Source organism: Nomascus leucogenys, chromosome 4 (genome assembly GCF_006542625.1).
Source record: "Nomascus leucogenys isolate Asia chromosome 4, Asia_NLE_v1, whole genome shotgun sequence".
NCBI lineage: Eukaryota > Metazoa > Chordata > Mammalia > Primates > Hylobatidae > Nomascus > Nomascus leucogenys.
In genome coordinates this window covers 43591336-43614906 of record NC_044384.1, presented here as the reverse complement: position 1 = coordinate 43614906, position 23571 = coordinate 43591336, and the positions used below count along the sequence as shown (strand labels likewise).

Genomic DNA, 23571 nt, shown 5'->3' with positions numbered 1-23571 from the left:
GTACGGGGCTCTGCGATCCAGATGCTAGTCAGCGAGACCCAGCAACACCTGTTGCTGCCTGCGTGTCTGGGGTGGGGGCTGCTGCTGCAGACTCATTTATCCATGCCTACTCTGTGCATATACAAAGGAAAAGGAATACAAATGGAAAATGCTTCAAGAAGGCCGGGTGTGGTGGCTCACGCCTGTAATCCCAGCACTTTGGGAGGCCAAGGCAGGTGGATCACCTGAGGTCAGGAGTTCGAGACCAGCCTGGCCAATATGGTGAAACCCTGTCTCTACTAAAGATGCAAAAATTAGCCAGGCGTGATGGCATGCGCCTGTAATCCTAGCTACTTGGGAGGCTGAGGCAGGAGAATCGCTTGAGCCCAGGAGGCAGAGGTTGCAGTGAGCTGAGATCGCACCATTGCACTCCAGCCTGGGTGACAGAGCAAGACTCCATCCGCTCCTCCCCCCGCCAAAAAAAAAAAAAAAAAAAGCCGGGCGCGGTGGCTCATGCCTGTAATCACAGCACTTTGGGAGGCCGAGGTGGGTGAGTCACCTGAGGTCAGGAGTTCATGACCAGCCTGACCAACATGGAGAAACCCTCTCTCTACTGAAAATATAAAATTATCCAGGTATGGTGGTGCATGCCTGTAATCCCAGCTAGTCGGGAGGCTGAGGCAGGAGAACTGCTTGAACCCGGGAGGTGGAGGTTGTGATGGTGAGCTGAAATTCTGCCATTGCACTCCAGCCTGGGCAAAAAGAGTGAAACTCAGTCTCAAAAAAAAAAAAAAAAAAAAAAAAAGAAAAGAAAAAAAAAGAAAATGCTTCAAGATATTATCTCTATAGCAGACTTTCGGATTCATTTTTTACTTTGAGGCCAACCATTTAAAGGCAAGAGAGGGGTGTTAACAAGGAATGTGTGAGGATGTGCCCTTACCTGGTTCAGCCCTCCTGAAGTACAGCCTCCAAGCTAGAGTTAGCCAACATCTGGGTTGGGTGCGGCGTGGACCTCTTCTAGGGCTCCAGGGATTCTACGTCTCCCAGAATCCCCACCCTCCCTGTCTCTCCCCTGGGCTGAGGTTTTTCACTTCAGGCTATAGCCTGTTTTGAACCATTTCATCAGGAATAATTTGAGTGGCAAAGAGTCTTTATTGATTTGAATTTCTAATTTGATTTTCCTTTGGTTGCCATGAAATATTGTATATACTAGCTCTCAACTAACCATGAACTGAGTTTTGTTTAAAAAGAAAGAGGGATAGGAGAGAAGGAGAGGGAGGAGATAGGAAAGAGGTAGGAGAAGAAATAGAGAGGGAGAGGGAGGCTCAGAACACAAACACAGCTTCAGATAGAATATTGGGTCCTATGGAATGCTGTGGCTCCATTTCTTCGATGTCTGACCCGGATCCAGCACCGAGGTTTGTCCGGAACTGCTCCATGCACTGTGCTGACCAGTGACAAACACCAGGCAGCCGGGCTCGGAGACTGAGATTCTCTTGCCTTTCTTCCCCACCTCCCTGCAGGGGCACTCAAGCTGACCTTGGCCTTCGCAGTGGCCCGGGGCTGGTCATTTGCAGGGGCAGCATCTCTGCCTTTCCCTGTTGTCAAGGGGCAGCTCTCAGGGATGCAGGCCTCCCCTCAGTACTGAGAGGCTAACGAGAGTGACCAGTGATGTTTCTCCCATCTCAGCCCCAGGTAGACCTTGAGGTTGACCCCTCGGTGCTTCTGAAACCTTAGTCTGTGTTTTGACCCCTCTGTGAGCCAGCCCTGTGCCTAGCTCTAGGTAAATGCTTTCCATGAAGTATTTCTATTAAACTTTTTAATGGCCCCTTGAGATTGATATTGGTCCCAATTTACAGTTGAGCAAAATGAGATCTGGAAAGTGGTCCCCTGCATGTAGAGAGCTGAACTATGTCCCAGACGCACAGCACATATTAATGTTGCAGTTCTGTTTTCCTGGGTTAATTTTAAAATTAACAAAATTTATTTTGCCAAACTGTTTCCAATGTCTCTATGAGAAAGGGGTCACTCTGGCTGATGCATTTCCCTCTTATCCTAGGCTGGTCATGTCTGTGGGGACAATATGGACCTCATAGATGGGCAGCCCACAGGATCTGTGAGGATTTCATTTGGATACATGTCGACGCTGGATGATGTCCAGGCCTTTCTTAGGTTCATCATAGACACCCGCCTGCACTCATCAGGGGACTGGCCTGTCCCTCAGGCCCATGCTGACACCGGGGAGACTGGAGCCCCAACAGCAGAGAGCCAGGCTGATGTTACACCTGCTGTCATGGGCAGACGTAGCCTCTCGCCTCAGGAAGATGCCCTTATAGGCTCCAGGCTTTGGAACAACTCGTCTACTGCTGTGAATGCTGTGCCTGTGGCCCCCCCTGTGTGTGATATCGCCAGAACCCAGCAGACTCCTTCAGAGAAAGCTGCAGGAGTCCTGGAGGGGGCCCTTGGGCCACATGTTGTCACTAACCTTTACCTCTATCCAATCAAATCCTGTGCTGCGTTTGAGGTAAGGACTTTCACAGCAGCACAGAAAGTCTTCTCTTTGTTTACTCTCTCTCTCTATTTTTTGATAAAGTGAAGAAAGACATGAAAAAAATCAAAATCATTCATCAGAGTGTCGTGGTGAGAAAAGCCATTCTCACTCTCCCTTTCTTGGTCTGTGCTGGCTTTTGAACATGACTCTGCTCACGGGGACTCCTGAGAGGACCGTGTTTCTGAGTGGTGAATGTGTCATTACTCTTATTAATTATAGCTGTAACTTTCACTGAATGTGTGTGCTGGCTCTGTGCTGAGGCATTGTACGTGTTTATTTGTTTCATTTGATCCTTAAAATGGTGAAATATGAGGTGGATAGTAATATTATCCCTATTTTATAGATATGGAGCCTCAGGGTTTTGAGGTTAAGCACTTTGCCCAGGTGACCTGAAGATATGTCAAAACGACACAAGAGCCAGCTTGAAGGAGCTCCCTTTGGCCAAGTCTTTGGCAACATGTACATCAAAATAAGTACTGATAGTGATGAGTGGTGAGCATTTGAACAACACAGGAATCCATGAGTCCAATAGAAAGTAAAAGTGAATTAGCGCATAAATAGAGAAGCTCAACCCTACTATAGAATACCAACTAATAAATCAATGATAGAATTTTTAAAACTACCACTTTGCAACCATCATGCCAATAATTGATTTAGGCAGTAGTCATCAACAGATGCTAAATTTAATGAATGAAAATTTGATAAGTAACAGGATATCTGCATATTCTGAAAATCTCTCTCCATAAAATACTTATTAATTAGTAAGTACCACGTACTTATTGATGAATTTTACAACGGAGAAACCTAATAGAGCCCATGTTAACCAAGTGACAAAAGTTGACATCACCAACATTGGGACAAATGAATGGGGTCTCCTGGGATACACACAGAAGAACATAGCATTGGTCCTGTGGCATTCCTACCAAAAATGCAGAAATAATAAGGAAGCTCAGATAATCCCAAATTAAGAGACATTTAGCAAGGCAGCTGGACTGTACTCCTCAAAAATATCATGGTCTTGAAAGACAAGAGAAGACTGAAGGAGACTAAAGAGACCCGACAAAGGTATGCAACATGCTATTCGATGCAGACAGCAAAGGTGGAATCTGAATGGAGTCTATTGATTAGTTGTAATATCAGGTCAATGGTAATTCCTAATTTTGATGGTTGTACTGGGGTTATGTCAGAGAGTGTCCTTATACTTAGAATATGTACAGTAGAGTATTATGGGGGTGATGAGACATCATTTTGCAACTTATTCTCAAATGATTTAGAAAAGTCAACAACCAGAATTGGAGTGAAAGGTTTATGGGAGCTCTGTGCACTATAACTGCTTTTATTTAAGCTTAAAATATTAAAAATATTAAATTTTAATTTTTCTAAATTGTGGCATCAGTAAGTAATGTCACTTTTTTTTTTTTTTTTTGCATCTTTACTACTGAGGGTAGCTGGGCTCCCTTATGTGTGCACTGCAGGGACATCTATGACCAGTTCTGTGGTTGGAACTCTGAACCTTTGCCTTTGTCCACACCCTTCTTCAGCAGACAGCTGGCTCAGGAAAAGCCCTCACTGAAGGGACATTGCACCCGTGCTATCACATGCCGGTGCCGTTAAAACCTAACCTGTGGACAACCGCTCCTGCAAAGGCCAGGAGCAGGAAGCCAGCAGAGCTGAAATTGGACTAATCCTCTCTGTACTCAGAGAAAGCACATCCTTGCTAAAATAAAGGTTCAAAGAAGAAATGAGATGAAAAATGAATTGGTCTAGTAGCTTAGGAAATAAGTGGAGGGGATGAATGAAACTTACAGAAATGTAACCCACAGCTGATTATTCCCAAGTAAACCCCCAGATGGCTTAGGGAACCACCATGACTTTTTTTTTTTTTTTTTTTTTTGAGACGGAGTCTCGCTCTGTCGCCCAGGCTGGAGTGCAGTGGTGCAATCTCGGCTCACTGCAAGCTCCGCCTCCTGGGTTCACGCCATTCTCCTGCCTCAGCCTCCCGAGTAGCTGGGACTACAGGTGCCCGCCACCACACCTGGCTAATTTTTTTGTATTTTTAGTAGAGATGGGGTTTCACCGTGGTCTTGATCTCCTGACCTCGTGATCCGCCCGCCTTGGCCTCCCAAAGTGCTGGGATTACAAGCATGAGCCACTGTGCCTGGCCTGACATCTTGTGAGGATGCTGCAGCCTTTCCTTAATGTGGGCCTCTGTTTCTGAACTTGGGCCCTTCTCACAATTACATGAAGCTGCTTCTATTGCTCCACAGCTGACCTTCCATGCCAGAATGGTCAACCCAAAGAACATCATCTCCATTAGTTTAGGATGCTGACCTTCCATACCAGAACAGTCAACCCAAAGAACATCATCTCCATTAGTTTAGGATCTCACCATCTTGCAAAAGCAGGATGGGGTGACAAGGCTTGGCATCCGTGGTAGGTGAACCCAGAGATGTGGTGGAAGGAGCAGCAGGAGGGAGCTGCTGGTGGGATGGCTACACCTCTTATACAGGTCAGCTGTAGGCTGGGAAACCACTTCAGAGACCCTGATGGAAGGAAAACAAGCAAAGTTAGAAATAATCAATACCTCTTGTTATTCTGTGATGGCAGCTTTTGATACCTATACCCACCTAACTGGTGGTTTTAATTTTTTTCCATCAGCAGACTCTATCAAATTTAATTTTACCTTTTATGGCTTTTTTTTTCTTTTAGAGAAACACACCACCAGGAAGAACGTTTGTACCTTATTTTCTGGGTCTTCGAAAAAGCCAGCATCTTTTTGGGGAAACAGTTTAAAACTAGTTTCTCAGGGATCTCTCTTCTGTTGCTGAAAGATTTCTTACTTGCTACTCCCTTTATTCATTTATTCATTTGATTATCATTATTTTTTCGAGATGGGATCTCACTCTGTCTCCCAGGCTGGAGTACAGTGGTGCCTTCAAAGCTCACTGCTGTTTTGAACTCCTGGTCTCAAGCTGTCCCCCTGCCTCTGCCTCTTGAGTAGCTGAAACTACAGGCACACACCACCATGCCCAGCTACTTTTTAATTTTCATTTTTTTAGAGACAGGGTCTTGCTATGTTGACCAGGCTGGTCTTGAACTCCTGGCCTCAAGTGATCCCCCTGCCTCAACCTCCCAAAGTGCTGGCATCACAGACATAAGCCACTGTGCCCAGCTTTACTCACTTTATTTTATTTTGTTTTGTTTTATTTATTTATTTATTTATTTATTTATTTATTTATTTTTGAGATGGAGTCTCACTCTGTTGCCCAGACTGGAGTGCAATGGCACGATCTCGGCTCACTGCAACCTCCGCCTCCCGGGTTCAAGCGATTCTCCCGCCTCAGCCTCCTGAGTAGCTAGGACTACAGGTGCCTGCCATCACTCCCGGCTAATTTTTGTATTTTTAGTAGAGACGGGGTTTCACCATGTTGGCCAGGATGGTCTTGAACTCCTGACCTCGTGATCCACTCACCTTGGCTTCCCAAAGTGCTGGGATTATAGGAATGAGCCACTATGCCCGGCTATTTATTATTATTATTTTTTTTATTTTTTTGTCACAGAGTCTCACTCTTGTCGCCCAGGCTGGAGTGCAATGTCATGATCTCGGCTCACTGCAACTTCCGTTTCCCAGGTTCAAGCAATTCTCTTAGCTGATTTTTTGTATTTTTAGTAGAGAAATATATCTATACTATTATGAAATACCTGGACAGGCACCACTGCTAAGGAAGGATATACAAGAGTAAAGGGCTGGGTGTGGTGGCTCATGCCTGTAATCCCAGAACTTTGGGAGGCAAAGGCAGGTGGATCACTTGAGGTCAGGAGTTTGAGACCAGCCTGACTAACATGGTAAAACCCTGTCTTTACTAAAAATACAAAAATTGGCCAGGCATGGTGGCAGGTACCTGTAATCCCAGCTATTCAGGAGGCTGAGGCAGGAGAATAGCTTAAACCCCGGAGGCAGAGGTTGCAATGGGCTGAGATTACACCACTACACTCCAGCCTGGGCGACAGAGCAAGACTGTGCCTTAAAAACAAACAAACAAATAAAACAACAGCAAAAGAGGAGCAATGGCTGGAGCCAGCTGGGAAAGGAGGCTTGCTTTTCACTGCAGACTCTTGTACTCTCTGAATGTCATGCCATACACAGGCATTACCTACTTAAAACATGACTTGAAGTGGAGAAGGGTGGAGTGTGGACCTGGAGGCTGAATGGGAGATATCCAGCTCCTACATCATCTTCTTTGCATTGTCCTCTCTGTTTTAGTTTCTTCTCTTCCTCCCTTTCTTCCTTCCAGAGTAGGTGCTGAGTTCATGAAGTCTATCTGTGTTTCTGTAGCCACTGTACAAATAGGTGAAGACCAACTCTGGGGAGCCCTGGCCTAAGACACGTCTACCTTTTTGTTTAGGTGACCAGGTGGCCTGTAGGAAACCAAGGGCTGCTATATGACCGGAGCTGGATGGTTGTGAATCACAATGGTGTTTGCCTGAGTCAGAAGCAGGAACCGCGGCTCTGCCTGATCCAGCCCTTCATCGACCTGCAGCAAAGGATCATGGTCATCAAAGCCAGAGGTGGGAAAACTGCTTCATTTTCACAGAGCAGCTCCCAAGAGCAGCTTTTATACTCATGAAATACTCTACCAACTGTTAGAATAACCCAACAGCCTGGGCAATACAGTGAGACCTCATCTCTACAAAAAAATTAAAAATTATCCTGGGCGTGGTAGCACGTGCCTGTAATCTCAGCTACTCAGGAGGCTGAGGCACAAGAATCACTTGAACCCGGGAGGTGGAGGTTGCAGTGAACCGAGATCATGCCATTGCATTCTAGCCTGGGCAACAGAGCAAGACTTTGTCTCAAGGGAAAAAATGGGTAAAATAACCTGAAAGTAAGGGAAATAGTGTCTAGGAAAAGCAACAAAGGGTTTGTTCCCCTTGATTTTGGGAAATTTAGGGAGCGAGAAAGATCTGACAGTCCAGTCAGACAGTAAAGAGGGGCCAGGTGCGGTGGCTCACGCTTGTAATCCCAGCACCTTGGAAGGCCGAGGTGGGCAGATCACTTGAGGTCAAAAGTTCGAGACCAGACTGGCCAACATGACAAAACCCCTTCTCTGCTAAAAATACAAAAAAGAAGCTGGGCATCGTGGCACGTGCCTGTGATCCCAGCTGCTTGGGTACTCAGGAGGCTGAGGCAGGAGAATCTCTTGAGCCCCAGAGGTGGAGGTTGCAGTGAACCCAGATCGCACCACTGCACTCCAGCCTGGGGACAGAGGGTGATGATGTCTCGAAAAAAAAAAAAAAAAGGTATAAACTTTATATGAATTAGATGATGTCCTTTTTACTTAAGTTTCTTTTATTTTCTTCACTCATCATCATGTGTACTGCAGGCTTTAATTCATCCTTGTTGATTTTTATGAGTGATATGAATGATCAAACCTATAGAAAAGTACAGGCCCGCTCTGTTTAGTAGAACTTTCTGTGATGATGAAAATGTTCAAACTATACCTTGTCCAGTTTAGTGGCCACTAGTCACTTGTGACTTTTGAAATGTGGCTAGTGGAACACTAGAACTGAATTTTAAATTTTACTTAATTTTAATTAATTTAAATAGCTACGTGTAGCTATGCTACAGTGTTGGACAGCACGGGTATAAAGAATATAAAATAAAATTGAATTACAGCATTCAATTTTAGCAAATCTTAACATTTGGCCACATTTCCTTTAGGTCCTCCTCCTCCTCTTCCTTTTTCTTTTTTAACATACATACATACATACATACATACATAAAACATTACATAGCAGTTGTGGTGCTGGGTTAAAAATAGATAAAAGACATTACAGATACAGCAGAAATTTCCTGTGGACCTCTACTGAGTCTTGCTCCTCCTCCTTTCCCATCCCACTTACCATTTTTAGAACATTCCCATTTCCTCCCTAACTTGTAGTTGTACTTTTGTGATATATAACATTTCCATATATTCACGATTGTGTTTCTTGGCTGTAAGTGTTCTGTTCTGTTCCTGTGGTTTATTTTTCCTTGAACCAAGAGGCCAGTGTTATTACTAGAGTTATAGAATAAGTCTTGATATCCCATATTTTTTTTTTTTTTGAGACGGATTTTCGCTCTTGTTGCCCAGGCTGGAGTGCAATGGCGTGATCTCGGCTTACCGCAACCTCCGCCTCCTGGGTTCAAGGGATTCTTGTGCCTCAGTCTCCCGAGTAGCTGGAATTACAGGCATGCAGCACCACTCCTGGCTGATTTTGTATTTTTAGTAGAGACAGGGTTTCTCCATGTTGGTAAGGCTGGTCTCGAACTCCCGACCTCAGGTGATCTGCCCACCTTGGCCTCCCAAAATGCTGGGATTACAGGCATAAGCCACTGCGCTGGCCTTAATATCCCATTTGTTTAAATTGTCTGTTGTCACATATTGCAGAATCTCTTTTAAGATTGAGTAGTATTCCACTGAATGAGTATACCACATTTACTTTATTCATCTCTTAATGGACATTTAGATTGTATCCATATCTTGGCTATTGGAAATAGAGCTGCAATGAACATTGGGAGTGCTAATATCTCTTCAGTATCCTGACTGAAATTATTTTGGATAAGTACCCAGAAGTGGGATCACTGGATCATTTGGTAGTTTTATTTTTAATTTTCTAAGGAATCTCAGTATTGTTTTTCATATTAACTGAAAAATTTTGCATACCCATCAGTGGTTGCAAGGGCTCAAGTTTTTCCACATTCTCGCCAACACTTACTGTCTTTTGTTTGTTTTCTTTTGACAATAGCCACCCTGACAGGAGTAGAGTGGTATCTCATTTTGATTTTAATTTGCATTTCCCTCATTATTAGTGATGTTAAGCATTTTCCATATACCCATTGACCATTAGTACATCTTCTTTGGAGAAATACCTAGAAATACCTATTCAGGTCTTGAACCCATTTTTTTTTTTTTTTTTTTTTTTTTTAGAGATGGAAACTCGCTCTGTCCGCCCCAGGCTGGAGTGCAGTGGGCGATCTCAGCTCATGCAAGCTCCGCCTTCCAGGTTCACGCCATTCTCCTGCCTCAGCCTTCTGAGTAGCTGGGACTACAGGCGCCCACCACCACGCCTGGCTAATTTTTTTATTTTTAGTAGAGATGGGGTTTCACCATGTTAGCCAGGATGGTCTCGATCTCCTGACCTTGTGATCTGCCCGCCTCAGCCTCCCACAGTGCTGGGATTACAGGCGTGAGCCACTGCGCCCAGTCACTAACCCATTTTTAAATTAGGTTATTTGGTTTTTTGTTTGTTTGTTTACTGCTGAGTTGTAGGAGTTCCTTGTATATCTTGGAGGTTAACTACTTTTTCAGATAAATGGTTTGAAAATCTTTTCTCCCATTCCACATGTTGCCTTTTCACTTTTTTAATTGTTCCCTTTGCTGTGCAGAAGCTTTTTAGTTGGATATAGTCCCATTTGTGTATTTTTGTTTTTGTTACTTGTGCTTTGGGTGTCATATTCACAAAGTTATTGCCAAGACCAATGTCATGAAGTTTTTCCCCTATGTTTTCTTCCAAGAGCTTTACATTTTGGGATCTTGTGCTTAAATCTCTAATCCATTTTGAGTTGAATTTTTTGTATGATGTAAGATAAGGGTCCAATTTTATTCTTTTACATGTGGATATCCAGTTTTCCTAACACTATTTGTTGAAAAGACTATCTTTTCTCCATTGTGTTTTCTTGACACCCTTTCCAAAGAGCACCTAACCGTGTATGCATGGATTTATTTCTGGACTCTCTAGCCTCTTTCATTAGTCTATATATCTGTCTTCGTGCCAGTACCATACTGCTTTGATTACTATAGCTATAGTAATATATTTTAAAATCAGGAACTGTGATGACTCCAGCTTTGTTCTTCTTTCTCAAGATTAATTAGTCTATTTGTCGTCTTTTGTGGGTCTATATGAATTTAAGGATTGTTCTTTCTATTTCTGTAAAAAAAATGCCATTGTGATTTTGATAGGGATTGCATTGAATCTGTGGATTGCTTTGGGCTCTATAGACATTTTAACAATATTAATTCTTCTAATCCATGAACATGGAATTTCTTTCCATTTGTTTAATTTCTTGTTTGTGTCTTATTTAATTTCTTTCATCAATGTTTTGTAGTTTTCAGAATATGAGTATTTCACCTCCTTAGATAAGTTTCTTTTGTTCTTTTAAAAGAGATTTAGGGTCTCACTCTGTTGCCCAGAGGGGAGTGCAGTGGCATGATCACAACTCACTGCAGCCTTGAACTCCTGGGCTCAAGCAGTCCTCCCGCTTCAGCCTCCTGAGTAGCTGGGACAACAGGCATGTCCACCATGCCTGGTCTAGATGAGTTTATTTCTAGGTATTGTACTCTTTTTTTGTGCTATTATAAGTGGGATTGGTTTTCTTATTTCCTTTTCAGAGAGTTTGTTTTTAGTGTATAGAAATGCAATAGATTTTTGTATGTTGATTGTGTATCCTGTATCCTGCAAGTTTACTGAATTCATTTATTAGTTTAACAGTTTTTTAAAATGGAGTATTTAGAATTTTTTAAATATACAAGATCATGTTTTTTGATCAAACAAAGACAATTTTACTTCCCTTTTCCAATATGAATGTCTTTTATTTCTTTTTCTTGCCTAATTGCTCTGACTAGAACTTCCAGTACTATGTCAAATAGCGGAGGCAAGAATGGGCTTCTTTGCCTTGTTCCTGATCTTAGAGAAAAAGTTTTCAGTTTTCCATCATTGAGTATAATGTTAGTTGTAGGCTTTTCATATGGCATTTATTATCTTGAGGTAACATGTTCTATTCCTAGCTTATTGAGTTTTTATTATGAGAGGGTGCTGAATTTTGTCAAATGCTTTTTCTGTGTCCATTGAGATGATTATGTAATTTTCTCCTCTATTCTGTTAATGTAGTATGTCACATTAATTGACTTTCATATGTTGAATCGTCCTTATATCCCAGGAATAAAGCTCACTTTCTCATGGTGTATGATCCTTTTAATGTACTGTTAGATTCAGTTTGCTAGTATTTTGTTGAGGATGTTTGTGTTTATATTCATCAGGGATATTGGCCTGCGGTTGTCTTTGCCTGACTTTAGTATCAAGATAATGCTGGCCTCATAAAAGGAGTTTGGAAATGTTCCCTCCTCTTAGTTTTTAAGTAGAGTTTGAGAAGATTTAGTATTAATTCTTCTTTAAATATTTGATAGCATTCACCAGTGAAGCCATTTGGGTGTAGGCTTTTCTTTGTTGAGTGGTTTTTGATTACTGATTCAATCTTCATACTAGTTGTAGGTTTGCTCGGGCTTTATTTTGTTCATGTTTAGTTTCGATAGATGGTATGTTTCTAGGAATTTATTCATTTCTTCTAGGTTATCCAGTTTGTTGGCATATACTTGTTTATGGTAATTTCTTAGAATATTTTATTTTTGTGGCATTATTTATAGTGTCTCATTTCATTTCAGATTTTGAGTTTTCAATTTTTCTTTTCTTTTTGTTTGTTTGTTTTTGAGACGGAGTCTCATTCTGTTGCCAGGCTGGAGTACGGTGGCGTGATCTTGGCTCCCTGCAACCTCCGCCTCCTGGGTTCAAGTGATTCTCCTGTCTCAGCCTCCCGAGTAGCTGGGACTACAGGTGTGCACCACCATGCCCAGCTAATTTTTGTACATTTTGTAGAGACAGGGTTTCACCATGTTGGCCAGGATGGTCTCGATCTCTTGACCTCGTGATCTGCCTGCCTTGGCCTCCCAAAGTGCTGGGATTACAAGCGTGAGCCACCGCGCCCGGTGAGTTTTCTATTTTTCTTAGTCTAGACAAAAGCTTGTCAGTTCTGTTTTTCAAAAATCTAATTTAGTTTTGTTAACGTTTTCCATTTTTCTATTTTATTTATTTCCATTGCAATCTTTGTTGCTTCCTTCCTTGTGCTAACTGTGGGTTTACTTTGTTCTCCTTTTTCTAGCTCCTTGTGATGTAAAATTAGGTTGTTTGAGATCTTTCTTCTTTTTTACTGTAGACACTTATTGCCATGAGCTTACTATTTAGTACTGCTTTTGCCATATCCCATAAATTTTGATATTTTATGTTTTCATTTGTCTTTGGTATTTTATAATTTTTAAAATTTTCTTATTTGATCAAATGGTCGTTTAAGAGTGTGTTGTTTCATTTCCACATATTTGTGAATTTTTCCATTTTCTTGCTGCTACTATTTCTAGTTTCATTTCATTTCATATCAGAAACTTGATATGATTTCAGTCTTTTTAAATTTGTTGTCTTTTTTTTTTTCAAGTCTTGTTTTAAGACCTAACGTGATCTATCCTGGAGAAAGATCCGTGTGTGACTTAGAAGAATGTGTATTCTTCTGCTGTTGGGTGAAATGTTTTATGTATGTTTGTTAGGTCCATTTGGTCTACAGTATGATTCAAGTCCTCCTTTTCCTTATTGATCTTCAGTCTGCATGTTCTGTCCATTATTGAATTTATTTTTGTTTTGCCGTCTATTTCTCCTTTCGGTTCTGTCAATGTTTGCTTTATGTATTTAGGTGCTCTGACGTTGGGTGCATATATATTTATAATTGTTATATACTCCTGGTGGATTGATCCTTTTATCATCATAAAATGTCCTTTATCTCTTGTGACAGTTTTTGACTTAAAGTCCATTTTAATGGATATAATTATAGCCACTCCTACTCTCTTTTGGTTGCCATTTGCATGGAATATCTTTTTCCATCTGTTTACTTTCAGTCTATGTATATCCTTAAACCTAAAGTCAGTTTCTTTTAAACAGCATACAGTTGGGTTTTTTTTTTTATGTCTTTTTATGCTTTTTTTTTATTCAGCCACTCTAAGTCTTTTGATTGGAGAGTTTAATCAAATACATTTAGAGTAATTATTGATAAGGATTTAATATTGCCATTTGGCTAGTTGTTTTCTGTTAGTCTTATAGTTCTTTTGTCTGTCTTTTCACCTCTTGCTGTCTTTGCTATTAATATTTTATATTGATGGGCTTTAATTCGTTTGTCTTTTCCTTTTTGTGTAACTTCTATAGGTTTTTTTCTTTTTTTTTTGGTGTGTAGTTATTTTGGGTCTTACATAAAATATCTTAGAGTTATAATGGTCTATTTTAAGCTGACAGCAAGTTTAATCACATACATAACTCTACACTTTAACCTTTGCTCCCCATACTTTACGTATGGTTGTCAGGATTTACATCTATTCATAATGTATATCTTTTTTTTTTTTGAGACAGGGTCTTGCTCTGCTGCCCAGGCTGGAGTACAGTGGTGTGATCTTGACTCACTGCAACCTCTGCCACCTAGGCTCAAGCAATCATCCCACCTAAGCCTCCTGAGTAGTCCTAAGCTAAGTCCTAAGCAGACACATGCCACCATGCCTGGCTAATTTTTGTATTTTTTTTTTAGAGACAGGGTTTCACCATGTTGCTCAGGTTGGTATTGAACTCCTGAACTTAAGCAATCCATCCTCCTTGGCCTCCCAAAGTGCTGGAATTATGGGCATGAGCCACCACCCCTGGCCCATATTTGTATCTTTTAACACATATGTATATATTTAAGAGATGTGGTCTCACTCTGTTGCCCAGGCTGGAGTGCAGTGACATGATCATAGCTCATTACAGTTTTGAACTCCTGGGTTCAAGTGATCCTCCTGCCTTACCCTACCAAGTAGCTGGGACTACTGATATGTGCTGCCATGCCCAGCTAAATTTTTTTTTTTTTTTTTGAGATGGAGCCTCGCTCTGTCACCCAGGCTGGAGTGCAGTGGCATGATCTCAGCTCACTGCAACCTCTGCCTCCTGGGTTCAAGAGATTCTTCTCCCTCAGCCTCCCGGGTAGCTGGGATTACAAGCACATGCCACCACACCCAGCTAATGTTTGTATTTTTAGTAGAGATGGGGTTTCACCATGTTGGCCAGGCTGGTCCTGGACTCTTAACCTCAGGTGATCTGCCTGTCTTGGCCTCCCAAAGTATGGGGATTACAGGCATGAGCCACTGTGCCTGGCCCATGACCAACTAAATTTTTAAAACTTTTAAAAAGATGAGTTCTCTCCAGTCTAGGCAATACCATTCAGGACATAAGCAAGGGCAAAGGTTTCATAGTGAAGACAGCAAAAACAATTGCAACAAAAGCAAAAATTGACAAATGGGATATAAGTAAACTAGAGAGCTTCTACACAGCAAAAGAAATCATCAACAGAGTAAACAGACAGCCTATAGAATGGGAGAAAATTTTTGCAAACTATGCATCTGACAAAGTTCTAATATCCAGCATCTATAAGGAACTTAAACAAGTTTACAAGAAACAATCCCATAAAAAGTAGGCAAAGAACATCAGCAGACATTTTTCAAAAGAAGACATATATGCAGCCAACAATCACATGAAAAAAAGCTCAACATCACTGACCATTAGAGAAATGCAAATCAAAACCACAATGAGATATCATCTAACACCAGTCAGAATGAGTATTATTAAAAAGTAAAAAAGTAACAGTTGCTGATGAGGTTGTGGAGAAAAAGGAATGCTTATACACCGTTGGTGGGACTGTAAATTAGTTTAGCCATTGTGGAAGATAGTGTGGTGATTCCTCAAACATCTAAAAACAGAAATACCATTTGACCCAGTAATCCCATTACTGGGTATATACCCAAAGAAATATAAGTTATTCTATTATAAAAACACATGCATGCATATGTATATTTGTGACACAATTCACAATAGCAAGGACATGGAATCAACTTAAATGCCCATCAATAATAGACTGGATAAAGAAAATGTGGTACATATACACCATGGAATACTATGCAGTCATGAAAAAGAATGAGATCATGTTTTTTTGAGGGACATAGATGAAGCTGGTGGCCATTAGCCTTAGCAAACCAACACAGGAACAGAAAACCAAATACCACATGTTCTCACTTATAAATTGGAGCTAAATGATGAGAACACATGAACACATAGAGGGGAACAATAGACACTGAGACCTACAGGAGGGTGGAGGGTGGGAGGATGGGGAGGATCAGGAAAAATAACTAATGAGTATTAGGCTTAATACCTGGGTGATGAAATAATCTGTATAACAAACCCCCATAACACAAGTTTACCTATGTAATAAACCTGCACTTGTATCCCGGAACTTAAAAGTTTAAAAACAAAAAAAAAGATGAGATCTCTCCATGTTTCCCAAGCTGGTTTCAAACTCCTGGCCTCAAGAAATCTTTCTGCCTCAGCCCCCTAGTAGCTGGGATTACAAGCATTAGCCATTGTGGATTGCATATATTTTAACCAATTTTTGTAGTTATTCTTTAATACTTTTGTCTTTTGACTTATTTTTGACATACTTTTGTAGCTATTTTAAATATTTTTGTCTTTTGACCTTTATGCTAGGATTAAAAATAAGTTACCCAGTACCAATAGTAACATAATATTATTTATTTGTCTACATATTTACTTTATAGCAAATTTCATGCTTATGCTATTTTGTTGTTGTTTAGTGTCCTTTAGTTTCCACTTGAGGAAATTTCTTTTGCATTTTTTATAAATCAGGTCTAGTAGTGATAAATTTTCTCAGCTTTTGCTTGGTATGGTATTCTTCTTGGCAGGTTTGTTTCTTTTAATAGTTTGAATATATCATCCTACTTCGTCTGGCCTACAAAATTTCTGCTGAAAATCCACTGATTGTATTATGAGGGTTCCTTTCTATATGACAAGTCAGTTTTCCCTTGCCTTTTTCCTTCCTTTTGACTTTTGGCAATCTGATTATATGTGTCTTGGGGTAGATTTTTAAAGATTTATCTTATTTGGTATCCGTTGGGCTTTTTGAATTTGGATGCCCATTTTCTTCCTGGATTTGGGAAGTTTTCAGCCATTATTTCTTTGAATAAGCTTTCTTTTGTTTTCTCACTCTTTTCAACTTTTTAGACTCCCATAATGTATATATTGGTCTACTTGATGATGTCTCATAATTGCCCTAGGCTTACTTCACCCTTTTACATTTTTACTTCTTTTTGCTCCTCTGACTGAATTATTTCCAATGTCCTGTCTTCAAGTTTGCTTATCTTTTCTTTTGCTGATCTAGTCTGCTGTTGAACCTCTCTTATAATGAATTTTTTAGTTCAGTTACTGTGTCCTTCACCTCCATGATTTCTATCTGGTACTTTTAACATTTTCTATTTCCTTGTCGAACTATTCATTTTGTTCATGCACTGTTCTCTTGACTTTGGTGACTGTCTTCATAGAGTTATTTTAAATTCTCTGTCAGGTAAACCATACTACTCTGTTTCATTAGGGTCAGTTGCTGGAAATTTATCTTGTTCTTTTGTTTGGAACATCTTTGCCTGATTCTTCATTTTCCTCAAGTGTCTGTGTTGGTGTCTGTGCATTACTTGTTTGTCTGTTTGTTTCAAGACGTCTTGCTCTGTCACCCAGGCTGGAGTATGGTGGCATGATCTCAGCTTACTGCAACCTTTGCCTTGAGGGTTCAAGCGATTCTTATGCCTCAGCCTCCCAAGTAGCTGGGTTTACAGCTGGTGTGCACCACCACACCAGGCTAATTTTTTTGTATTTTTAGTAGAGATGGGATTTCACCATGTTGGCCAGGCTGGTCTCGAACTCCTGACCTCCGGTGATCCACCCACCTTGGTCTCCCAAAGTGCTGGGATTACAGACATGAGCCACTGTGCCCAGCCTGTGTCTATGCATTAGACAAAGCAAGCAACTCTCCTAGTCTTCACCGACTGGCCTCATAAATAAGACACCTACCAATCAGATTGGCCAGAGATTCAGAGGGTCACTACCAACTCTTTCCTCCCTTAGGAGAATCCGGCAACTATGTTTTCTATCTGCTTACGGTATGATGAGCACTAGGGAGCTCAAGATGCTACCTCCATTCTCTTGTAAGTGGCTTCACTGTGCCAGGCCCATCAGAGCTCTAAAACTGAGAAGACAGAAGCCAGTCCTCTAGGGAGCTCTCTTGGAGAGGTTGGGGTGCTGGATACACGAACCAGCGCCTTCTCTTCCCTGAGTGAAGCTGAGAGCGAGGGGCTCTCTTCCTGATTATATGGCACTGCGCTGTGGGCCAGGTGTCTGTGGAGAAGGTGCTGGAAATCTCCGTACCAGTTTTAGTGAGTCTGGTTTCATGATCTTCTGGGGTTCAGGAGCCATTCAATTAGGTTCTGATTTCCATGTCATCTTCTAATAATGATAGTTTTGTACCTTTCTTTTTCATTTTTATTTCCATTTATTTTTGTCTTACTACATTTGTTAATCTTTCCTATATAATGAGGAATGGAGCACTGATGGAAGACATTCTTCTTTATTACTAACTTGAGTGGAATGCTGAAGTTTCAAAAATAAGAATGATGTTTATTGTAGGTTTTTGATCGATTTATCAGGCTAAAGTAGTTCTTTTCTTATTTTGCCAAAAGTTTTATCACGACTAAATTTATTTCTTACTGAATGCTTTTTCTGTATTTGTTTATCATATTTTTTCCGATAATCTATTAATGTGATGTATTACATTACTAGATTGTCTATAACTGAGCTATCTTTGGTATCTTAAGGAAAAAGTACACTTGGTAATGACTTTCTAATACATTGCTGGGTTTGGTTTGCTAATATTTTAGTGATGTTTGTGTCTGTTTTTATCAGTGAGATTGATTATAGGCCATTGTTATTAAATTATTCTTGTTCAAGTTCAGGTACCCAGGATATTAACATATGTTAATTATTGTTATTTTAAACTGTTACCTATGCATGTTACGCACTCCTTTATATATATGATGTGTATCACAAAGAAAAAAGAATAGTTTTCCAACTCTACTAAAATAGTAAGGTTTGTTTGTTTGTTTTGTTTGTTTGTTTGTTTTTTAGCAATAACGATGATTGATGCAGGAATCCAATTTGATGCTAACTCCTAGAGGCTGAGATTTAACACTCTATGCTGATATCTTTATAGAATGAGCCTTCATGCTTGTCTATTTCTAAAGGATTGAAGGTAGCTTAGAGAACAATGACCCACGATGTGGATGATCCAGAAGTACAGAAATCTTTCAAAATAATTTATAGAGTGTCCCTGGGGCCTTGGATGTGATTGCCCCCATTCAGGCTCTTCCATAAAAAACTTGCTCAGTGCACATACTACTGGTGGCACTGATAATGATGAAGGAAGTCTTCATGCTATAAAAAGATTTCTAAGACCCAGGCACTTCCTTGATCCAACCAAATTCTAGTGTCATTAAAATTCTTTTTTTGTTGTTTTTGTTTTTTTGAGACACATTCTCACTCTGTCACCCAGGCTGGAGTGCAGTGGCACAATCTCAGCTCATTGGAACCTCCACCTCCTGGGCTCAAGCCTCAAGCGATCCTGCTACCTCAGCCTCCCAAGTAGCTGGAACCACAGGCATGTGCCACCACATCCAGCTAATTTTTGATACTTTCAGTAGAGATGAGGTTTTGCCATGTTGCCCGGGCTGGTCTGAAACTCCTGAGCACAAGTGATCTACCTGCCTCGACCTCTGAAATTGCTGGGATTCCAGGTATAAGCCACCATGCCTGGCCTTAAAATTCTTGTATATCTCATAATAATGAGCTTTGATTTACATAGTTATTCATTTTTAATTTTGAACAGATACAGTAATTGTACGTATTTATGGTGTACAGTGTGATACTTTGATACATGCATACAATATGTAGTAATAAAATCAGCATAATGATCAAATCATTGTAATTATATAGCATATTCATCACCTCAAATATTTATCATTTCTTTGTGTTGAGGATGTTTAAAATCCTCTTTTCTAGCTATTTTGAAATATTTAATAAATTATTGTTAACCATAGTCACCCTATTGTGCTACAGAATACTAGACCTTATTCCTCCTATATACCCGTAATTTTGTACCCATTAACCAACCTCTCCCTATCCGCTTCTTTCTCCTACCCATCCCTGCTTTTGGTAACCACTGTTCTACTCTTTAATCCTATGAGATCAGCTTAAAAAATTCCCACATATGAGTGAGAACATTCAGTTATTTGTCTTTTTATGCCTGGCTTATTTTACTTAACATAATGTCCTTCAGGCTCATCCATGTTGCTGTAAATAACATAATTTCCTTCTTTTTTTATGGCTGAATAATATTCCATTACACACACACACACACACACACATACACACACACACACCATTTTCTTTATCCATTCATTCATTGATGAACACTGAAGTTGATTCCATAGCTTGGCTATTGTGAATAGTGCTGCAATAAAAATGGGAATGCAGATATATCTTAAACGTACTGACTTTCCTCTCTTCATTATTATTATTATTACTTCAATAGTTTTTGGGAAACAGGTGGTGTTTAGGTAACTGTATAAGTTCTTTAGGTGTGATTTCTGAGATTTTGGTGCACTCATCACCCGAGCAGTGTACACTGCACCAAGTTGGTAGTCTTTTATCCCTCAACTCCCCTCCCACCCTTCTCTGCAAGTCCCCAGAGTCCATTATGTCATTCTTATGTCTTTATGTCCCCATAGCTTAGTTTCCACTTGTAAGAGAGAACATACAATGTTTTGTTTTCCATTCCTGAATTACTTCCCTAAAAATAATGGCCTCCAACTCTATCTAAGTTGTTGCAAATGCCATTATTTAGTTCTTTTTTTAAAATTTTATTATTATTATACTTTAAGTTTTAGGGTACATGTGCACAATGTGCAGGTTTGTTACATATGTATCCATGTGCCATGTTGGTGTGCTGCACCCATTAACTCGTCATTTAGCATTAGGTATATCTCCTAATGCTATCCCTCCCCGCTCCCCCCACCCCACAACAGTCCCCAGAGTGTGATGTTCCACTTCCTGTGTCCATGTGTTCTCATTGTTCAATTCCCACCTATGAATGAGAACATGCGGTGTTTGGTTTTTTGTCTTTGCGATAGTTTGCTGAGAATGATGGTTTCCAGTTTCATTCATGTCCCTACAAATGACATGAACTCATCATTTTTTATAGCTGCATAGTATTCCATGGTGTATATTTGCCACATTTTCCTAATCTGGTCTATCGTTGTTGGACATTTGGGTTGGTTCCAAGTATTTGCTATTGTGAATAGTGCCGCAATAAACATACGTGTGCATGTGTCTTTATAGCAGCATGATTTATAATCATTTGGGTATATACCCAGTAATGGGATGGCTGGGTCAAATGGTATTTCTAGTTCTAGATCCCTGAGGAATCACCACACTGACTTCCACAATGGTTGAACTAGTTTACAGTCCCACCAACACATGTAAAAGTGCTCCTATTTCTCCACATCCTCTCCAGCACCTGTTGTTTCCTGACTTTTTAATGATGGCCATTCTAACTGGTGTGAGATGGTATCTCATTGTGGTTTTGATTTGCATTTCTCTGATGGCCAGTGATGATGAGCATTTTTTCATGTGTTTTTTGGCTGCATAAATGTCTTCTTTTGAGAAGTGTCTGTTCATGTCCTTCATCCACTTTTTGATGGGGTTGTTTGTCTTTTTCTTGTAAATTTGTTTGAATTCATTGTAGATTCTGGATATTAGCCCTTTGTCAGATGAGTAGGTTGTGAAATTTTCTCCCATTTTGTAGGTTGCCTGTTCACTCTGATGGTAGTTTCTTTTGCTGTGCAGAAGCTCTTTAGTTTAATTAGATCCCATTTGTCAATTTTGGCTTTTGTTGCCATTGCTTTTGGTGTTTTAGTCATGAAGTCCTTGTCCATGCCTGTGTCCTGAATGGTATTCCCTAGGTTTTCTTCTAGAGTTTTTATGGTTTTAGGTCTAACATGTAAGTCTTTAATCCATCTTGAATTAATTTTTGTATAAGGTGTAAGGAAGGGATTCAGTTTCAGCTTTCTACATATGGCTAGCCAGTTTTCCCAGCACCATTTATTAAATAGGGAATCCTTTCCCCATTTCTTGTTTTTGTCAGGTTTGTCAAAGATCAGATGGTTGTAGATACGTGGCATTATTTCTGAGGGCTCTGTTCTGTTCCATTGATCTGTATCTCTGTTCTGGTACCAGTACCATGCTGTTTTGGTTACTGTAGCCTTGTAGTATAGTTTGAAGTCAGGTAGCATGATGCGTCCGGCTTTGTTCTTTTGGCTTAGGATTGACTTGGCGATGCGGGCTCTTTTTTGGTTCCATATGAACTTTAAAGTAGTTTTTTCCAATTCTGTGAAGAAAGTCATTGGTAGCTTGATGGGGATGGCATTGAATCTATAAATTACCTTGGGCAGTATGGCCATTTTCACGATATTGATTCTTCCAACCCATGAGCATGGAATGTTCTTCCATTTGTTTGTGTCCTCTTTTACTTCATTGAGCAGTGGTTTGTAGTTCTCCTTGAAGAGGTCCTTCACATCCCTTGTAAGTTGGATTCCTAGGTATTTTATTCTCTTTGAAGCAATTGTGAATGGGAGTTCACTCATGATTTGGCTCTCTGTTTGTCTGTTATTGGTGTATAAGAATGCTTGTGATTTTTGCACATTGATTTTGTATCCTGAGACTTTGCTGAAGTTGCTTATCAGCTTAAGGAGATTTTGGGCTGAGACAATGGGGTTTTCTAGATGTACAATCATGTCATCTGCAAACAAGGACAATTTGACTTCCTCTTTTCTTAATTGAATACCCTTTATTTCCTTCTCCTGCCTGATTGCCCTGGCCAGAACTTCCAACACTATGTTGAATAGGAATGGTGAGAGAGGGCATCCCTGTCTTGTGCCAGTTTTCAGAGGGAATGCTTCCAGTTTTTGCCCATTCAGTATGATATTGGCTGTGGGTTTGTCATAGATAGCTCTTATTATTTTGAGATACGTCCCATCAATACCTAATTTATTGAGAGTTTTTAGCATGAAGGTTGTTGAATTTTGTCAAAGGCCTTTTCTGCATCTATCGAGATAATCATGTGGTTTTTGTCTTTGGTTCTGTTTATATGTTGGATTACATTTATTGATTTGTGTATGTTGAACCAGCCTTGCATCCCAGGGATGAAGCCCACTTGATCATGGTGGATAAGCTTTTTGATGTGCCGCTGAATTCGGTTTGCCAGTATTTTATTGAGGATTTTTGCATGAATGTTCATCAAGGATATTGGTCTAAAATTCTCTTTTTTGGTTGTGTCTCTGCCAGGCTTTGGTATGAGGATGATGCTGGTCTCATAAAATGAGTTAGGGAGGATTCCCTCTTTTTCTATCGATTGGAATAGTTTCAGAAGGAATGGTACCAGCTCCTCCTTGTACCTCTGGTAGAATTCGGCTGTGAATCCACCTGGTCCTGGACTTTTTTTGGTTGGTAAGCTATTGATTATTGCCACAATTTCAGAGCCTGTTATTGGTCTATTCAGAGATTCAACTTCTACCTGGTTTAGTGTTGGGAGGGTGTATGTGTCAAGGAATTTATCCATTTCTTCTAGATTTTCTAGTTTATTTGCTTAGAGGTGTTTGTAGTATTCTCTGATGGTAGTTTGTATTTCTGTGGGATCGGTGGTGATATCCCCTTTTTCATTTTTTATTGCATCTATTTGATTCTTCTCTCTTTTCTTCTTTATTAGTCTTGCTAGTGGTCTATCAATTTTGTTCATCTTTTCAAAAAACCAGCTCCTGGATTCACTAATTTTTTAAAGAGTTTTTTGTGTCTCTATTTCCTTCAGTTCTGCTGTGATTTTAGTTATTTCTTGCCTTCTGCTAGCTTTTGAATGTGTTTGCTCTTGCTTTTCTAGTTCTTTTAATTGTGATGTTAGGGTGTCAATTTTAGATCTTTCCTGCTTTCTCTTGTGGGCATTTAGTGCTATACATTTTCCTCTACACACTGCTTTAAATGTGTCCCAGAGATTCTGGTATGTTGTGTCTTTGTTCTGGTTGGTTTCAAAGAATATCTTTATTTCTGCCTTCATTTCGTTATGTACCCAGTAGTCACTCAGGAGCAGGTTGTCCAGTTTCCATGTAGTTGAGCGGTTTTGAGTGAGTTTCTTAATCCTGAGTTCTAGTTTGATTGCACTG

The 23571-nt window shown here is 40.2% G+C and overlaps 1 protein-coding gene across 1 annotated transcript in view; it reads left to right on the top strand.

Moving 5' to 3' along the window:
* Positions 1-23571, top strand: part of MOCOS (molybdenum cofactor sulfurase) — a 75395-nt gene that overhangs the window by 26348 nt on the left and 25476 nt on the right. Inside the window, exons 8-9 of the mRNA XM_030810101.1 lie at positions 2039-2503; positions 6937-7099. Coding sequence (XP_030665961.1) covers positions 2039-2503; positions 6937-7099 — 628 coding nt within the window. The remainder of the gene's footprint in view (positions 1-2038; positions 2504-6936; positions 7100-23571) is intronic.